The sequence below is a fragment of the Astyanax mexicanus genome, chromosome 12 (genome assembly GCF_023375975.1).
Source record: "Astyanax mexicanus isolate ESR-SI-001 chromosome 12, AstMex3_surface, whole genome shotgun sequence".
Taxonomy (NCBI): domain Eukaryota; kingdom Metazoa; phylum Chordata; class Actinopteri; order Characiformes; family Acestrorhamphidae; genus Astyanax; species Astyanax mexicanus.
Window position 1 is genome coordinate 2166855 of NC_064419.1, and position 20208 is coordinate 2187062.

Consider the following 20208-nt stretch of genomic DNA (forward strand, 5'->3'; position numbering starts at 1 on the left):
ATTACACTTTGGGCGCCAGCACTTTATATAGACAAACCAGCTAAACTCACTCCCCCTCATTACCTAAAACTTTTTAATTACTTTTATATTGAAGTCCAGACTTAACACATTGAATATTTCAGGAATTACTTGGATAAAGATTAAAAATAGGAATTAATCTACTTTCTGAGGCTAAATCTTGGGAGGTGTAGAAAAGTGACCCACAACAGAAAGGAAGCTGAAACAAAGGGGGGAAGAACAAACATTTAAACATCTAAAATTAGATTTGTGTGTGGAAGCTTCTGTGCAGTGTTATGTGCAGCTAAATGCTGAAAATAAAAGTAAATTTAATAAATATACAACGTAGGTCAGAAAAAATGTAAGGTAGATCTATCACAATAACTCATTAATAAATAATTGCAATAAATTATGTTAGGATCATTTTGAGGCCATTTTATGCCACTGATATTCATTTATTTTGTAAAAAATAAAATAAAATCATATCAAACAAAAGCAGAGTTTATTTTTTGTTGGCACACCTGCTCATTCCATTTATGGCCATTTTTCAATAAATAAAATAATTGAGGTTGTGCAAATATATTATATTATGATAATAAGTAGATAATATATTTATCGTGACTGGCCTATTGCGCAGAAATAAATATTTTATTTAGTTCGTTAAACCTGGGCTTTTTGAGGTGCTTGATTTGAAACTTTCTGAAATAAAACTTTTTTTAACGTCCCCTTTATGTCCGTGTCTCTTTCCATCACTGTTGTCTGTCTTCCCTTCTTGTTAAACCTGCTGTTCTTCCCCTGTTGCAGAGCGTGACGAAGGAGCGCACCATGAAGCTGTACAGCCAGCAGCGGGACATTAACTTGATGGCGCAGCAGATCCTGCACGTCCTGCGCTTCACACACTGGGCCATCAGTAACGGCAGCAGCACCGCCCTGCTCTACAGCAAGAGACTGGTGAGACTCCCCAACACTCAGCTCCACCCTGAAGCAGCCGGACTGCAGCTACTGCCCGGCGTTAATCCCCCGCCTTAAATTACTCCTTACAAAGTCCGTTTTTAGTTCTGGGTTAGACCGGAGTGTAACAGTGACCCACCCTGTGTACGGCTGTGTTTTGACTGCAGGCTTCAGATTCAGATCAGTGAGGCTGTGTTTAGAGTCTGAGCCTCAGACTGTTGCTTTAACATCAATTTTTTACTGCTTTTTCATTTGGTTGCATTGATTTTGATCGTTTTACAAGGATGTACCGTATTTTAAGGACTGTAAGGCGTGCTGTATTATAAGGTGCACTATTAATGAAAGCCTATTTTCTGGTCTATTTTCATACATAAGGCACACCAGATTATAAGGCAGCTAAGTAAGCAAAACTGTAATTCTAAGAAAACGATTTATTTCAAAGTAAAACGAGTGCTCAATGTTAATCTACACAGATTTCTCTCCTGAAATATGTTTATTTGGGTGAGTAAAGCACTTCTGTTTATTTACAGTAAGCTTAGATTTTTAACAGCGCGGCACTATCACGGTAAACATGCAGACTAAATTCCAAAAATACTCTTCTCTAAACAGCAAAATAGTTAGCACTGCAATTAGCTGCTAATCCTTATGTTGCTCCAGCCTTAGTGCTGGAGAAACTTGACTGAAACTCCTTCTGAGATGAACTACTAGCGTTTAAGTTTTTATGGTTGTTGAAAATTGAAGAAAATGGTAATATAATTGAAACTACACATTAAACTATGGTAATACATTAATTATTTTATTATTAATTATTTTCAACTTAAAGAAAGTACATGCATTTTGGGGTTTCTGTGGTCACTTCTTTGGTGCTGCCATCTTGCCACTGATTCTTCACCCTCTGTTTTGTGTGTGCCTCTGAAAAATCTCTGTAGCCCTAAAATTAGAGGGTAAGTCTTAGGGAGTTTAGAGTAGAGCTGGGCGATATGGCTCTAAAATAATATCACGATATTTCAGGGTATTTTTGTGATAACGATATACTTGGCGATATAGGAAAACAGAAAAATAATTAATTAATTTCAGGAATATAGTATAATAGTATAACAGAATAATCATAATATGGCAAAATAAATAATATAGCATAAAATAATATAATGCAGCAAATAATATTGCACAATATTTAGTGCATGCATATAAACTGCAAACTAAAACAATTATACAATAAATACACCTAAAGCTTCACAGTAAATAATAGACTACTTTTAAGACAGAACAGCCCTATTCTATTATCACGATATGGATTTTTAATATCATGATATTTCTGTGTCACGATATATTGTATACAATATAATATTGCCCACCCCTAGTTTAGAGCACCTATGTTTTAATGAAAATATTAATATTTGACATCACATATTGATATTGATATGACACTCTCTAAAAAATATGATTTTTTTTATATCTATAAATTGTTCCACCACTTTTTTGCCAGTAATTTGCAAGGAGCTGTAAATATTGCAAGAATATTTTATATACTTCAAAGTTCCTGCTGCAGCTTTTTGTTAATATTTTTATTATTATAATTTAACAAACCAATATAGATTATAACCTATTTTTATGGTTTCTAATAACACAGTGCTGCCCTTTTCTAGCTCTGTGCTCTATTATTATTATCTGATTATTCTCGTGTTCATGCAGACTCTGAGAAAACCAAATCAAATCAGGTTAGAAGTATAAATGCCCTGAGAAATTCGATTACTGATCTAAAATCTTGCTCTCCTCATCGGATTCCTTAATCTGGTTTCTTTGCCTTAATCTTATCTAAGAAATCGAAGCATGCTGTTCACGTGACCCAGAGTAATCAGATCACTGCAGTAATCCAGTTATGATCGGGTTATTGAGTGCATGCTGGTGCATGCATGCTGGTGCATTGCCTGTGCGCATTTTAGTTTAGACACAGCTCTGTATTGGTTTCCTGAAAGTGCACTATACTATATGTACAAAAGTACTAAAACACTTATTTTAATGAGGAAGCTAAAATTCTTTACTTCACGCTGCATCCATTACTGATACAGGCATTAAGTAGTTGTGCATGTGTAGCTCATAGATGCTCTGTAGGCTGCTCCCTTTACAAAACTAACTTTTTTAAATAGTTCCATAAGCCCTACAAATGGTTCTTAATACTCAAACTGTAAATATTTAAAGAAATAGTTCTCAAAAGCTCTATTGCACAAGTAAGACAAGTTTAATATCAAATTACACTGTTATTCTTGAAGCCATTAGAGGCTTTTCAGTATTAAAATTTTAAAATTAAAATTACTTTCTCCAGTTAACAAATAATTCAGTTCAGTGTGCATTAAAATGATCCTCGATGCTACAGTATTAATATATTTAGAAGGGTTGTAGTTACTGCTCTTAAGGTTTATTATTTGCACCTCGTAGTTTTATTTTGAGTTTTATCACTTGTGCTGAATGTGATTCTGTACACGCAATTCAATTCCTCTATTTTCAGAGTGAATAATTGCTGATAAAACACTTATACAGTGAGAAACAGCAGCAGGAGCTCCTCAGATAAAGTTCTGTTCTCATTTTCTAATTGTGTGTGACAATCCATAGAGCTGAGCCGCAATCACTGTAGTTAATTAGCTTATGCTAACTGCCTATAAAAAGCACTTAACATACTAACTGTGGGAATTTCTTCGTCTTCCTCCTGCAGATCACATACCAGCTGCGTCACATCCTAAAGGTTCCCCTTGACCCGGTACCTCAGGCCAACGGAGCGGTCCGATTCTTCTGCGACCCCACCTTCTGGGCCAAGAATGTCGTCAACCTCGGTAAGAGGTGGAAAGAGGTTTAAGAACAATGCCATAGTCAGACCAACTTTGTTTCTATAAAGAATTATGATTATTAAAGAGTTCCTAACTCTACACATTTTTCTTACAGTTCTTACATGTTTTTCTATGGCATTGCTCAAAGAACCATGTCTGTATGCGTGCATATTTTATATGAAAGCACTGAATACTCTGCAACTGATGGTATAAATGTAATTATATTAATACTGAATAATGACTAGTTATTTTAGGTCATATTGCAGTGTTTCTGCTATGATATTTTTCAGCAGCAGTAATGTGATACTGATTCCAAGGCAAAAAAACTGCAGACTTTGCAAATAATCCATCTCGGAAAAACATTGCGTTTTTAATTTATGTATTGGTGGGAAAAAGTGGCAAAATAAATGAAAACCTTTGTTCAGTATTCTGCCTTCAGCCAAAAGCTTTACTTTCACAGCATCTCTAGTATTTGCAAAGTTTTGGGATTTTCCTTCCCATTAACAGACCTCCCAATCTTTGCATAAGGAGAAAGCTTCCAGGACCAGAATTGGCCAACCCCTGCACTATATATAGAAATATATATATTTTTTCTTTTCAGGTAACCTGGTAATTGAAAAGGTGCCTCCACCAGCCCCCCACCCTCCGAACATGATGGGGCAGCAGATCTCACCTGGACACAACAACCCAGGAAAGCACCCTGGACAGATTAACCTGGCTCAGCTCCGACTGCAGCACATGCAGCAGGTCGCTTTCGCTCAGAAGCATCAGCATCAGCAGCAGCAGCAGCAGCAGCAGCATCAGCAGCAGCAGCATCAGCAGCAGATCCAGCAGCAGATGCGCATTGCCTCACAAATGTCTCAGCATCCCAGACAGGGGGGACCACCTCAGATAATGCAGCAACAGGTGAGGAGGGCTCGACATTTTACCCTGACTGTTTTTAGAGTCTGTTCTAACAACAACAGTAATCGGCCCTTTAATCAGGCATTTAAGTATTTTTTAAAAAGGTAAATAAGAGCGTTTTTTTACTGGGATTAAAAGCATGAATTCAGCTGTAACTGGAAATATCTGCACTGCAAAACTGTACTCGACTGAGCTGCGCACGTGTGTTTACAAGCACGTGCCCAGCCATGTGGATGGAGGCCATGCGTTTACCTCGTATTAGTCCTTTCCCATCTTTATCTTTATTCCCATCTTTATACCCCTTTCTGGGAGGGAACAGAACGTTCTAAAACAATCCATGCCTGATGTAATCATCTTCTTATTTCTGCTTAACCTTTCAAAACGTGACCAAAAGGTTGAGGTAGTCTAATTTTTTGGGTGTCCTGTTCTTTTAAAAGAGGAAATGAAACAAACATAAGGAATAACTCTGGAACAGAGAAGTGAATCTTAGGATCACGCAGGATAGGATGCTGCAAAATAGAGAAAGTATCGAAAAATCCTTATATTCAGTCATACATGCATTTGGTTTGAGCACAGTAAATATATCAAAATGCCATTTTGAATTAAATGTTTCTGTAAAATGACAGCAGTAAGTATTTATCCAGATTATGCTCAAAATTTAAATTGTTTTATAAGTTTGGATACTGAACGCTCTAAATCAGCTACACCATGCACAAAATAAAGATGAGGGCTGTGGCAGCTACCATGCTCTGTATGTGCTGGAAGCGTTCCCATGCTTTCTGGGCTCACAGCCATATCCTGCAGATGGCACAATGTAGGCATATATACTGGCTGTGCACAGGCAGCAGAATGCTGCTTTTGCCTGATTGGCCAGATTGGCACAGCTGCCGCATGTGATTTGCATAAAGTTGAAGCCAGCTCAGCTTTTCTAGCCGTGCCACAAGTCACGTTCAACAATCACTTGCACTTTTTTCCCACTACAAAAAAAAAAAGAAAATCCATTTTTGCATTTCAGAGAATTGTTGAGGCAAACCTGACAGGATCACACAATTCAGCTGATCATGCATGCCAATCATATCATCATATATTTGTGAGATAAGGATTACAGCAGCTCTGTGTGAGCATCACTGTAGTGGCTCCTTGGTCACAGGAAGCTGGAGTTCCTTGTTCAGCCACTAGATGGAACTACTGATCAGGCACAGGGCTGTAAACACAGCCTTTTTAATATTAGCATAAATTAACTGGATAGCCCTCTCAAGAGTGCTCAGCCTTATAGTGATGAGCTATAAAAGTACAGCAACAAAGTAAAGAGTGATTAAGGAATTGCATTCAGAATAATGTTATACTTATTCTTAGTTATACTTTTAGATAAGCAATTATTTTCATTTTGAAGTGGCACAGGGTTTTGAGTATCAAAACAAATTTACTGCAGAGACGAAAAGTTTTAAACTATTTTTAGACCCTTATTTAGCTCTGTGTTTGTTTGTTTTTGTTTCTAATTGGGGTAATCTCTGTTTTTCAGCCTCCTAGACTCATTAGCATGCAGGCAATGCAGAGGGAGGGGGTCAACGGTTCCTCCCACATGTACCCCCCTCCCCACCACCTGCGCATGACCGCCTCCCAGGGTCGCATGCCCGTGGCCCAGCCGCGTCTCAACGGCCAACCATATCCCATGATGCAGCCGCAGCTCCAGAGACGGGTCAGCTTATGTGTATTTCAGTGTATTTTCCGCTTCTCTTATCTCACACACTGCCTGTAATACTTTTTATTTTTTTGTGGTTTTGCGATATATATATATAATATATATTGTGATACAGGAGTAATAATGTAATGTGTCTAAGAATTATTGGACATAAATGGTATATAAATCTGGAATCTGGTAGATATGTGATTTTTTTTTTTAAGCAGCAAAAGACTTTTGACACAAAAAAGAGCATTTCCCGGACTAATTAGGTTCTTTGTAATGAAATGTACAGATAGATCACTGTTCTTTAAGCAGTAATAATATCCTTTATATGCTTTAAGTATGTAGTCTATAAGAATATATAAGAAAATATATCACCATAATTCTATAGAATAAACTTTCGTCATATTTCCCAACTGTAATAATGAATGATTGGGAGATCGCTGGTTCGAATCATGTTCATGCAGCTTGCCATCAGCTGCCAGAGCCCCTAGAAGGCACATTTATTGGCCTTGCTCTCTCTCTGGGTGGGTACAGTACAGTAGATGTCGCTCTTCTTTCCCCTCATCACTTCTAGGGTGATGTGGATCAGCACAAGGCTGCGTCTGTGAGCTGATGTATCAGAACCGAGTCGCTGCGCTTTCCTCCGAGTGTTAGCGCTGTGATGCTATTTTAATATATAGTATTTTCAGAATCTGTAGGTTCATTTTTCAGAGGGTTTTTTTATTGACTAAAATTAAGAAATATATTGCAATTTCATTTTTGAGTTTTTTGTTTTGTACTTAATTTTAGCTAATCAAAATTTTGATTTAGGTTTATCTGCTTCAGAATCAAGTCAGATGTGTCCAGAAGGTGAAAAACCGACTTCAGTGCTGTGGTATTTTAAATATGGCAGGTTTACAGCACTGCCTTTATAATGGTCTAGTGCACATTTGTCTTTAATTTGGCTCCCAGTAAACGTCTGGCTGGGGTTCAGTGTTCTATATGGCATAGCTGAGGCATGTTGGTAGCTTGGACAGAGCACAAATGTGGACCATCTGGTAGACCCTGAGGGGCTGGGTTGAGAAAAGGCATCCTAGTATCAGAATGTGGACCATCTGGTGGACCCTGAGGTTTGGGTTTTGGAAACCCCTGAGATATTGATCTAATATTCAGACATGCTTCTCAAAACGAGGGTATTATTGTCTACCATGTGTCAAGTTCAAGAATATATGAGCTTAAGGAAACATTTGTCAAATATTATGCCAAAGTATTGCAATAATTTCATATGCAATAATGTATTAATTCTTAAATACATGGTATAGTTTTTTTTATTGAATAGTTTGCTTATAAGTATTTGTTACTATTCGGAAGTACTGAAAGTTGTTAGAGATGTCTATGTATCTCTTAATTAAACTGTGTGAAAGACTACAGCAGCAGTAAAACATGTGCTTGTAGTCTGCTTACCCATCAAAGTACCGGATTATAAGGCTCAATACTTCAGATTTTCACTAAGGCTAGGTGCAGCAGCATTAGCATAGGGGGCTAACCGTTAGCCGCCAGACAGCGCTACACTGAGGAACCCTGAGTGTTCCAGTAAGTGTCCCAGGATGATATCAGCTAGCGGTTCATCCCAGTTAGCCTGTTTTGTAACTGTAAACACGCAGACTACAGTCCATTATACTCTCCTCTGATCAGCGAAAGAGCTAACGCTTCAGTTAGCGGCTAATGCTAATACTGCTCCAGTCTTGGGGCTGAAGAACTAAACTGAAACTTCTGTATAACTCTACTCTGGCTTTACTGCTCCTTAATACGTGACTGGTAAAATTCACACATAAGGAGCACCAGATTATAGTCATTTTAATTTCGCACTGTTGATTTGGGGGAATTTTTTATTATTTTAACACATGGTAGTGTCTGTGCTAAAATACACACATGAGTACAGTGGGCAATATATAGGTCAACAAAATTGATTAATTAACCTAATTTTCCATATGATAAGTCGTTAACGTAATCATCGTGACAGGCCTAATTAGAAGTATTTTTATTTTGCAGATTTTATGCATTATGTTTATACATTATGCATTATTAAAATACTGTTCACTGTTATATATGTGAACAAACATACGAATAAACACAACAGACGTATCACGATTATCAAATATAATTGAGTTCATGCTAATTTATTGTACAATAAATTGATGTAATTATTGTGACAGGACTACGCATTATAAAGTTCACTTAATTAAAAGGCGCACTATATATAAAAGGTCTATTTTCATACATAATGACTTGTGACAGTGGTCCCAAACCTTAAATTGAAGCAAATCGCTGTATATTACCCTTCTTTCAGTTTCCCTACATATTGCAATATATTGAATCCCTGTAATCCTTGTCTCATGATGCATATCATCTCAGCAGGTTCTTACCAATGAAATCCCTCCTCCACAGTCAGCCTCCCTTTACAATGAACCCTGTTTTCTTTCCTCTGTAGCATTCCAACCCCGGTCACGCGGGCCCATTCCCCGTGGCATCGCTTCACAACGTCAGCGCTGCCAACCCCACCAGCCCCACCAGCGCCAGCATGGCCAGCGCTCACGGCCACCGGGGTCCTACCAGCCCTGTGGTGGGACCCATAGAGCTCATTCCCTCAGTCACCAACCCTGAGAACCTGCCCTGCCTGCCTGACATTCCCCCCATCCAGGTACACTCATGCTGCAGCTTGTTTATTTATTTGTTTGCTTGCTTTAGTTTTCTGAATACCTAAAACTGATCTCCTCGTGTTTCTCAGTTGGAAGATGCAGGTTCCAGCACGTTGGACAACCTCCTAACCCGATACATCTCCGCTAGCACTCAGCAGCCAAACCTGGCACCCGTCAATAACCTTAACGCGTCACCGGCTCCCTCCACACACTCTCCAGGCTCGTCAGGTACTGTCAGATAAGGAGAAAAATGTTCTTTCTTCAGTATTTTTAATGTTCATAAATTGGCCATACACTAATTCGAAATTGTAGAACTTCAAATGTTCTAAATTGTATAAATTTAGCTACCGTATTTTTCACACTATAAGGCGTACTATCAAAAAACGTCTTTTTTTATAATAGCATAATAATATGATATTTTCATGTCATAAGGAGCGCAAGTTAAAAGGCACATTATGAGACACTAGTAAGGAACAGGGGTGAGGGCATGTTTTCCTTCTAATTCAGCAGATCTCGCGGTTGGGTGATGAGACTTGTAAAGCTAAGCTAAGTAAACTGTAATTTTAAAAAAGCACACGAGCTCTGGCTGTTAATCTACACTGATTTCTCTCTTGAGAACTGTTTATTTGGGTGAGAAAAGCACTTCTTTTTATTTACAACAAGCTTAGAGTTCCAGATTTCCATTAATACTAATGTTAATGCTGCTCCAGCAGTGCTAGCCGGGGTTAGCAGCAGGCTACAGGCCGATAATACTCACCTCAGAACAGCAAAAGAGCTAGCACCTAGCGTGGCTAAGGTATGGAAAATGCTAATGCTAATACTGCTCCAGCCTTGCTGCTGGAGAAACTTCACTGAAACTCTGTACTTCAATATAGCTCCTTAATACGTGACTGGTAGAATTCATACATAAGGAGCCCTGATTATTTTTGTAAAAATTGAAGGATTTTAGGTGTGCCTTACAGCTCTAAAATACGGTACATAAAATAAGCATGGTTTTGTATATATGGTAATCATATGTCTTGTCTCTAAATCTTGTGTTTTTGACTACTTTTTATTTTATTTTAATTTTTTTCAGGGTTGTCAAACTCATTGACTCCAGCTCGACCGTCCAGCTCCTCAAGCACTGGCAGTCGTGGCAGGTAAATTGATTTTTTTTTTTTTTAATTCTGCATAATTATTGGATCAAATGTGATGAATTCTGATGAAGTTATTACCTATAGAGTATAGATTCTTATACTAAATCACTCTGAATTACTTTATTAACATTTTAATAAATAATACAAGTACTGTCACACCAGAAAATAGGAAGAAATGTTGTTTTTCTTGAATTAATTGCTCGATTTGCTCCACCCCAGACAAAAGTCAGGTTTTTGTCCTTGTTGGTTGTTAAATGGGTGTGCATGTGTGTGTTGCAGCTGTGGGTCAGCAGGTAGGTCAGGGACTGGGGGCGCAGCTGTAGACCAGGTGAAGGTAAAGCAGGAACCAGGAGTGGAGGAGGAGTGCGGATACTCCGGGGCCAACGTCAAAACAGAGCGGGGGAAAGACGGCAGACGGAGCGCGTGCATGGTACTGTACTCCTCCTATATTTATATATACATATATTTATATATACATCTCCCAGAAGCAGCTGTGATTAATCAGACCCTCAGGAATAAAGGTTGGAGAATTAAGACTAACATACTTACTTCCTTCCATGCATCCTAAAATTGGCAACTACCAATTGTGGTGGGAAAGAGGTGCAGGGTAGAGTGGTGTGAAAATGATGAGTTTCTCTGAGGAAAATGAACATTTGTTGTTTTATTCTATAAACTGCTGACATATTTTTCCCCAAATTGCCAATAAATATATTGTCATTTCGATAATCAAACCATCTAACAAAGCAAAACTGCTTGAATTTTTGCACCAGGTGCGGCATAAGGTCACCCAAAAGCAGTGTGTAAGACTGGTGGAGGAGAACATGATGCCAAGACACACGAAAGCTGAAAAACCAGGGTTATTTCACAAAATATTGACTTTTAACCTTAAAAATTGCTGTTTATTATTACATTATTTGTGGTCTCAAAGCAATTGAAATTTGGAAAAGTTAGTTTTTGAATAAAACAACAATGTTCATTTTACTCAAACAAACCCCCTTAAATAGTAAAATTATAATAATTGATCATTTTGAATCGGTCAATGTTATTCTTAATTCGATAACTCTAAATGAAAGAAGAAAAAAATAAACTGAAGACAATGTCAAAAACCCCTCCTACCTTTAAGATACATCATCAGAAGGACGTTTTATAGTTCGTAAAGTGCTTTTGAATGTTTGAAAACTTTTTCTAGTTTATGTGCTCCTTTAAATTAAGTTTTTGTCTCTTAAATAACTTTTTTTTTGTCCTCCCTCTGTCCAGATGAGCACTCCTGAGGTTCATGCGACCCCTCCTCTCCCTGTCCTCGGCTCTGTGTCCACCGGATCTGTACAGGACATGTTAAGAACCCTGGGAGAGAACGTGAAAATGGAGCCGCAGAACCAGTCCTGCAGCAGCATGCACAAACTCAGCACACACAGCAGCACCGCTCTGACCAACGGCAGCATGGACTTCGCCGCGCAGGCGTCAGCGGTGCATCGCTATCAGAGGAGCGGCGGCTCACAGGCTAACGCTAACAGCCAGCCGGGAACACAGGGGAAGGAGGACGACCCGAACGAGGACTGGTGCGCTGTCTGTCAGAACGGAGGAGAGCTGCTGTGCTGCGATCGCTGCCCTAAAGTCTTCCACATTACCTGCCACATCCCCGTCCTGCGCTCGTTACCCAGGTCAGTAATGAGGGATGGAAGTGGGAAAAAAAACACCTTTTTTATATAAATAAGCTGATGTTAATTTCTCTCTCTTTTCTCTCGTTTGTTCTGTAATACAGTGGAGACTGGATGTGCACGTTCTGCAGAAATCTGACCAAACCAGAGCTGGAGTATAACTGCGACGACGACCCGCCTAGTTCAAAAGCTGAGAGCGATCGAGGCATCAGTCCTGAGGACCAGAGGGTGAGTAGATTTTCATGTTGTTAAAAAAATTAGAATATCATTTAAAAAGTTACTTTAATTCAGTAATCATATATTATATAGGTGTATTAAACACACAGAGTGATCTATTTTAAATGTTTATTATTTATTTTATTGTTGAATGAAACCCCAAAAATCTCAAAAAAATTGGAATATTATATTATTCCTCTTTTGGTATATTTGGCAATGTGGGCAGTGTGCCAAGTCCTGCTGGAAAATGAAATCTGCAACACCAGCAGATGACAGACATGTCTCTTTATCCAAACCATCGCTGATTGGTGGAAACTTCACACTAGACCTGGAGCAGTTTGGACTGTGTGTCTCTCCACTCTTCCTCCAGACTCTGCTCCCTTGATTTCCTTTAAATGAAATGTAAAATTTACTGATGATCAGTGATGGCTTGGAGATTTCATTTTCCAGCAGGACTTGGCACACTCCCCACATTGCCAAAAGTACCAATTGGGCTTATATCATATTCTAATAAAGACACTGATTTTTGGGTTTAAGATGCACAAGTCTATGCATAATTAAATTCAGATGTTCACAATAACTTGGGTAGTTGTGCTTCTGTTTATTAAAAGTAATATTTTCTTTTATTTCCTTTGCAGAAATGCGAGCGCCTGCTGCTTTATTTGTTCTGTCACGAGTTGAGTGTAGAGTTTCAGGAGCCAGTTTCCTCCTCGGTAAGGTTTCCCATCAACATTACTACACTCACCACACTTAGGGTCCACATACAAAATTAAGACTTTTTTTAAATTGAGATTAAAATCTTGCCTATTAGAATTAGCCTACACAAGAACAGTAGAGTGTAGAGCGCCTAATAGAACTGGTTTCCATTACTGAGAAACTTACTGAGAAATCTTACCAGTACATTACACAACAGGTTAAGGGACATTTTTGTCAATGTAGTGTATAAGTGCATGAATACACATAGTGTAAAACCCATTATATACACTGAGAAGAGTACATTGAGTGATTTTCATTGATCTGGGCCTTGACGTTTGAACATATCTTTAAAGAAGAAAAGGGATTAGATTCTATGTTGTTTCTAGGAGGGGTGGGTAATATGGCCTTAAAATAATATCACAATATTTCATGGTATTTTCACGATAATGATACTCTTGGCGATATGAAAAAACATTGTTGCAGTGATGTTTTCTTAAAATTATTTTTCAATTTAAAGTGAAAAAGACTTTTTTTATTACTGTATTCAGTAAGATATGGCACATCCCTAACTGAGATATTAAATTTTATCAGTTTGTCAGAAGACAATTTGATTCAGAAAGTCATGATACTAATAATAATGCACTCCAAAATATCTCCATATATCCAGGATTAAAGTAAAATAAATGATACTGGACAGATATAATCTGTCTCTAGTAGATATTAATTTTTCTTTTGCTAAAAATAGTAAAAAAGTAGTACACTGATGTGATAATTAGGGGTGGGTGATATGGCACCATATTACAGGGTATATTATTCACGATATTTAAAATGTTATTGTTATGATGTTATTGCGCATAATACGATATGGCACACCCCTAGTTCCTCTATAATTTCTATTTTGCACTTGTTAACCTTCCTCTCTTCATCTTCTCTCCAGGTTCCCAACTACTATAAGATCATAAAGCACCCCATGGATTTGAACTATGTGAAGAGGAAGCTGCAGCTGAAGCACACACAGCACTACAAGACTCCCAAAGAGTTTGTGTATGACGTCCGTCTGGTCTTTAGCAACTGTGCCAAGTACAACGAGGTGAGTGAGCGCATGTCCACAGCAGATGTGGGTGCCGGGGGGAGGAGGGACCTCGGTGCATGCTTGTGTGTGTGTGTGTGTGTGTGTGTGTGTGTGTATGTTTTATAGTTTTTGGTTCTGGTTTTGGAAGCAGCATGGTAACCAGGCGGTGTGGTCCGCATGTGTTTGCAGCACCACACTGGTTTATCTTTTTATAACACACCTTTTCTACTAACAAGTGAAATAAACAGCACTGTAAACAGCACTCTGAGTATTCAGATGTCATCTGTGTATTGTGAACGTTGGCTGTTTAGCATTCAAACTAACACTGTTCCTTTAAACTCACACGTGCACATTTTTTCTTTATTTTAGAATAAGCAATATTAGCTTGATGTTTGCATTAAGACCACTTAAAATGATGAGTTTCTTTGATTTTACCGAATTGAAAAAATTAAAACCTCTGGAATATAATCAAGAAGAAGATGGATGATCCCAACCAATCAAAAACCAAGCTGAACTGCTTTAATAAATTATTGCACCAGGAGTAAAGCAGCATAAAGTTATCCAAAAGCAGTGTGTAAGACTGGTGGAGGAAGAGAACATGATGCCAAGATGCAGAGACCACTTCAAGTTTCTGAATCAGTTTCTCTGATTTTGCTATTTATAGGTAAATGTTTGAGTAAAATTAGTAAAATTATTTTATTCTACAAACTGTGGACAACATTTCTCTCAAATTACAAATCAAAAATTTGTCATTTAGAGCATTTATTTGCAGGAAATGAGAAATGGCTAAACAAATTCATATTCATAAAGTTTTAGGAGTTCAAAAAGCAATATTTTGTGGAATAATCCTGGTTTTTAAACTGTTTTTATTCATCTTGGCATCATGTTCTCCTCCACCAGTCTTACACACTGCTTTTGGATAACTTTATGCTGCTTTACTCCTGGTGCAAAAATTCAATTAATGGCTTGTGATCATCCGTCTTCCTCTTGATTATATTCCAGAGGTTTTCAATTTGGCAAAATCAAAGAAACTCATCATTTTTAAGTGGTCTCTTATTATAAATTTTTTCCAGAGCTGTATAAATTTTTATATATAGTACATAGACTGCTGCAGTGATTCATGTAGTCAAGCTGCTGAAATTCAGTGTTTTCTTAGTGATCCTCACGGGTTCCCAAATGTTCCACATTTTGGCTCTTTTTTTATTTTTTATATATTTTTATACAGATTGTCTATTCGTGTGGAGCAAACAAATTCAATAAAAAATCTGGACCATCTGTGATTCCCTCAGAACCACAATAAAACACACTTAACCGTGTGAAACCATGCATCCTTTCAGATATTTCTAAAGATTAAAAATCCAAGTCCATATATCATGTGCGGTTTATTTGAATAGTTGTGTCAGTAAAGACTGGCTCCCCAGGCTGAGATTAAGTCCAGTCCTGAACTGAGTTTTATTTTAATCGAGAATCTCCATTTAGAGAGATCTAGAAAAGTCTGGACTAGGGTTAAATTCTTCCCAGGAAGCCAGCCCTTACTGTTTATTATATTATATTTATTACAGTTATTATATATTATATATATATATATATTTATTACAGTTATTATATATTATATATTAATTATGTATATTATATTTATTACAGTTATTATATATATATTAATTATATATTAATTATGTATATTATATTTATTACAGTTATTATGTATTATATATTAATTATGTATATTATATTTATTACAGTTATTATATATATATATTAATTATATATTAATTATGTATATTATATTTATTACAGTTATTATATTATATTATATATATATATATATATTACAGTTATTATATATTATATATTAATTATATATATTATATTTATTACAGTTATTATATTATATTATATATATATATATATATTACAGTTATTATATATTATATATTAATTATATATTAATTATATATATTATATTTATTACAGTTATTATGTATTATATATTAATTATATATATATTATATTTATTACAGTTATTATATTATATTATATATATATATATATATTACAGTTATTATATTATATTATATATATATATATATATTACAGTTATTATATTATATTATATATTAATTATGTATATTATATTTATTACAGTTATTATATATTATATATTAATTATGTATATTATATTTATTACAGTTATTATATTATATTATATATATATATATATTACAGTTATTATATATTATATATTAATTATGTATATTATATTTATTACAGTTATTATATTATATTATATATATATATATATTACAGTTATTATATATTATATATTAATTATGTATATTATATTTATTACAGTTATTATATTATATTATATATATATATATATTACAGTTATTATATATTATATATTAATTATGTATATTATATTTATTACAGTTATTATATATTATATATATATATATATATTACAGTTATTATATATTATATATTAATTATGTATATTATATTTATTACAGTAGGTTACACAGATTAATTCATTAATTTCATATTGTGTTTTTGGTTCTAATTCTTTTTTTGTGTATGTTTTACTCATAAAGTTAGATGGTTCTTATTAACCACCAAAAGATGCAGTTTGATGGTTTGAGTTTTTGAAGCTAGTAAATGATAAACTTTCTTCACATTCTTTCCCAGCATCTTTACTAAAAAACAAATACATTTTCATAGAGTAACTGTTATGAAACACACATCCAGTCAGGGTTTGAAGTGTTAAATACCATATAGAATAGACTGCTATTCAGCGTCGACCACAGTGAACTGCACCACATCTTATTGCTGCTGTCTGTGTTTCACTGTGCTGGTTGTTTTATCTGTGCTGCTGCTTTATTAAAGCTCCAGGGAACTGTAATCTCATTCACATTAGGTTTAATCATTTTAGCTCTTGTGAAAAAAAAAAAAACAGATTGTATACAGTACGCTAAATAGATAATATAAAAAACACTGTGTTTATTTGTTTAAAATAAATGTAATTCTGCTCACAAACTTTTGCTAAGAGAAGCCTAGTTTAACCGTGGCTTTAAGGTGGAATAGTGCATTATTAGATTATTAGAACCTAGTTTTCTGTGGAAGCCCATTACTGACAAATACAAAATATATATTTCAAAAGCATAAAGCATCATAATATGAAGAAGAAAAAACAAGAAGTTTTTAAAATAACATTAACTACTTAAAATAATCTCAAAATAATGGGAAATCATCTCAAAATAATAAAACATCTTAGCATACATTTTTTCTAAATGACAAAAGACCAATAAAGTTATATGAAATAATGTTAAAGGATCTGAATAGTTCCTTCAAATAGTTTCTTCTGTCTTAAAGAGAAGAAAAATCTTGTCAAACTAACAATAATAATTTTACAAAATGACAAGAAATCAAATGGTAAGAGATGGTTTCAAAGTAATGGTAAAGCAAAACATTTGCTATAGCAGTTTAGGTTGTTTTTTTCCATATAAATAAATAAAATTGAGATGCAGGGTTTTTTTTTTTTTTTTTTTGCTATAATTTGTATTTTTGTTATCCATCATAAAATTGCTGCATGTTTACTGTAATGCTAAATTTTAACACCATACAAACTCAAGGCCTTAATTCATCAGCTGTTCTTAAGATTAACTTCTTTAACTTCTATATATATAGATTCTGATATTCACCCATGTACTTATTTAGGATTTTTTTAGTTGATTATTACATTGGGATCCTTTATTATAGGAGTAGAGCTGTTCGAGCAGTTCGTTGGTTTATAACCGCGTCATAAATCTGATATCAGATGCTGGTGAATGGGTCTGTTTTTAATACTGTGTTCCCTGGGACTTTAATCCATATTTATTCAGTCAAAACTTATGAGATGTCAGACTTGGGTGCGGCAAAGGGCCCATCTATAGTGATGTGGGTGTTTTTTTATTCTTATTATTTTCTTTCTGTGACACACGAACATATTACAGTGATTTTCTTTTCAGTATAAAATTGCCGATGTCTTCATATAACTGAAACTGAAATGCATATGATGAAATTGATGTCAAAGAAGCACTATATACCTGTTTTTATTATTATTATTATTATTATTATTATTATTATTATTCTCTCCATAGATATTTTTTACTTGCTGTGTACCAAGCAGTTTTTCAGGCCTTTAGTTCAATTCATATATTTAATTATTTAATTGTATACAGTACCAGTCAAAAGTTTGAACACACCTTCTTATTTAATATATATATATATATATATATATATATATATATATATATATATATATATATATATATATATATATATATATATATACTCTTGGTCTTTCCTTTCTGCTGTGGTCCTGATGAGTGCCAGTTTCACCATGTTTTTTTATAGTCTTTGTGACAGCAATTCTGGATTAGAACATTACTCAAATATTCACTATTCACTGTATACCTGTAACTCTACCTCTTCACTACTTTACTTTAACTGATGCTCTCAAACACTTTATTAAGAGACAAGAAATTCAAATAATTAACTCTTGATGAGTTCAGCACAGCTGTTAACTGAAAGCCTGAATTTCAGGTGACTCTACCTCATAAAACTGACTGAGAAAATATATCCAAGATGTGCAAAAGCTGTCATCTAAGCAAAAATCTAAAATATAAAACATATTCTGGTTGTTTAAGACTTTTATATTGGTTTTAAAATAATAAGGAAATAAAACACTAAATTTAAGGTGTGTTCCAAATTTTGAACTGGTACTGTATTATGGGGGATGGAGGAGAATCAATCAAATCAATATATATATATATATATATATTTTTTTTTTTAATTATTAAAAATGCAAAAATGTAAGTTTTTTTTTTTTTAATATTATTCTTAAAGATAATTGCTTAATGCCTTTAGTTTGGCACATACATTTTTAATGTTGTTTTTTTTTGTTTGTTTTGTTTTTTGAGCTGACAGAATATTGTGCTCCTTGGACATTTTGTGCTCCTCAAGTTATACAGCTGAGGTTTTTGACCTCTCTGTATATATGGTAAAAAAATCTTTCTTCCCCCTTTCTTTTTGTTTTCATTTCTTTTATTATTATTTTTTTTTTTTCTATTTTATTGCGCTGTCGTCGCCCCTTTTTTAGATGTCTCGAATAATCCAGGTATATGATGAGGAGAAACAGAGTAATGTGCAGGTAAGCTGTTCGTAACACACACCCATGAAGGGTTGGGTCTGCTGCGTTGGCGTCCGAGCCACTTGGAGTTTTAACCCTCTTGCTCTAATTCTCTCTTTCCTCTTCATCATCTCTCACTCCTCTCTCTCTCACTCTCCCCCCTCCTTTCTCCCCTCCTCTGCTCCCTCTCTTCTCTCTCTCTCTCCGGCAGGCGGACTCCGAGGTGGCGGAGGCGGGGAAGGCCGTGAGCATGTACTTCGAGGAGAGGCTGGCTGAGATCTACCCCGATCAGAGTTTCCCCCTCGAGGCGGAGAAGCGCTCGCTCTCCGACGCAGACGGCGAAGTGGACGACGACTCGGACGACGACTTCGTTCAGCCCAAGCGCAAGAGGTTAAAAAACGACGAGAAACTGCTGCACATAAAGTGAACGGGATCCTACGCCACGTAGGGACTACAGAAAAAAGTGTTTTCGGTCTTCCTCACAGTCGCCCCCTCGTTCTGGACCCACCGCTGTTCGGGTTACACGTTTATAACTTCATCCTGCTTACTATGAAGGGTCACTGTACATAAATAAGCGAGAACTTCAAAACTTTAAAATATGAACTGTTAAGTCTTGAACTGAGAACTTGTTGATTATTATTTTTTGCTCTTTTGTTCCTCTGGGGAGATCCGTTCTTCTAAGGATTCAGAGGATTCGGAGGATTTTGAGGATTTTCGTTTCTGGTATTCGTCTCATCGGTCGGTACTGACAAGAAACTAAACCTGTATTTAAAAAAAGAAAAATGCCGTTTGTTTGGACCGGTTAAGAAACATCTGATCAACTGTTTCTTTTCTAAAATATATCATTTATGACCATGTTTGTAAATCTGTTGTGATGAAACTACTATGCTTTATAAAAGAACTCAAAACTCCCGTATGCCCTTGTCTGTATGTATGATAAACAGTTATGGCTTACCTGCTCCTGTATACGTGCTTTTGTTGCAGTTTGTCTGCGCTCTTCTGTAAATAACAAACTTTTCGTCGCTGGTTTGAGCGATGGTAATGAACTGAAGTGGTCGTATTATTATTATTATTATTATTATTATTATTTTATTTTTATTTTATTTTTTTCCAATAAAGCAGTCATCTCTGTATTTTCTCAAATAGTGTCAATCTCAAACTCCCATCTCTGAGTTTTATAAAAGCAGGGTTGGGATGGAAATAAATACTTGTAACAGTATTC

At 35.5% G+C, this 20208-nt stretch overlaps 1 protein-coding gene across 2 annotated transcripts in view; it reads left to right on the plus strand.

The window, feature by feature from the left end:
• The window catches only part of trim33 (tripartite motif containing 33), a 45137-nt gene extending 25197 nt beyond the window's left edge, over positions 1-19940 (plus strand). The window contains exons 7-20 of one of the 2 annotated variants that reach the window (XM_007228907.4): positions 802-948; positions 3659-3776; positions 4372-4676; positions 6196-6372; positions 8831-9040; positions 9128-9266; positions 10114-10177; positions 10454-10604; positions 11432-11835; positions 11937-12060; positions 12687-12761; positions 13682-13834; positions 18957-19007; positions 19198-19940. In XM_007228907.4, the coding sequence (XP_007228969.3) occupies positions 802-948; positions 3659-3776; positions 4372-4676; positions 6196-6372; positions 8831-9040; positions 9128-9266; positions 10114-10177; positions 10454-10604; positions 11432-11835; positions 11937-12060; positions 12687-12761; positions 13682-13834; positions 18957-19007; positions 19198-19413 (2334 nt within the window). In that variant the 3' untranslated portion in view covers positions 19414-19940. The remainder of the gene's footprint in view (positions 1-801; positions 949-3658; positions 3777-4371; positions 4677-6195; positions 6373-8830; positions 9041-9127; positions 9267-10113; positions 10178-10453; positions 10605-11431; positions 11836-11936; positions 12061-12686; positions 12762-13681; positions 13835-18956; positions 19008-19197) is intronic. The other variant, XM_015603147.3, reaches the window with a different exon arrangement.
• Positions 19941-20208: the final 268 nt, after the last annotated feature.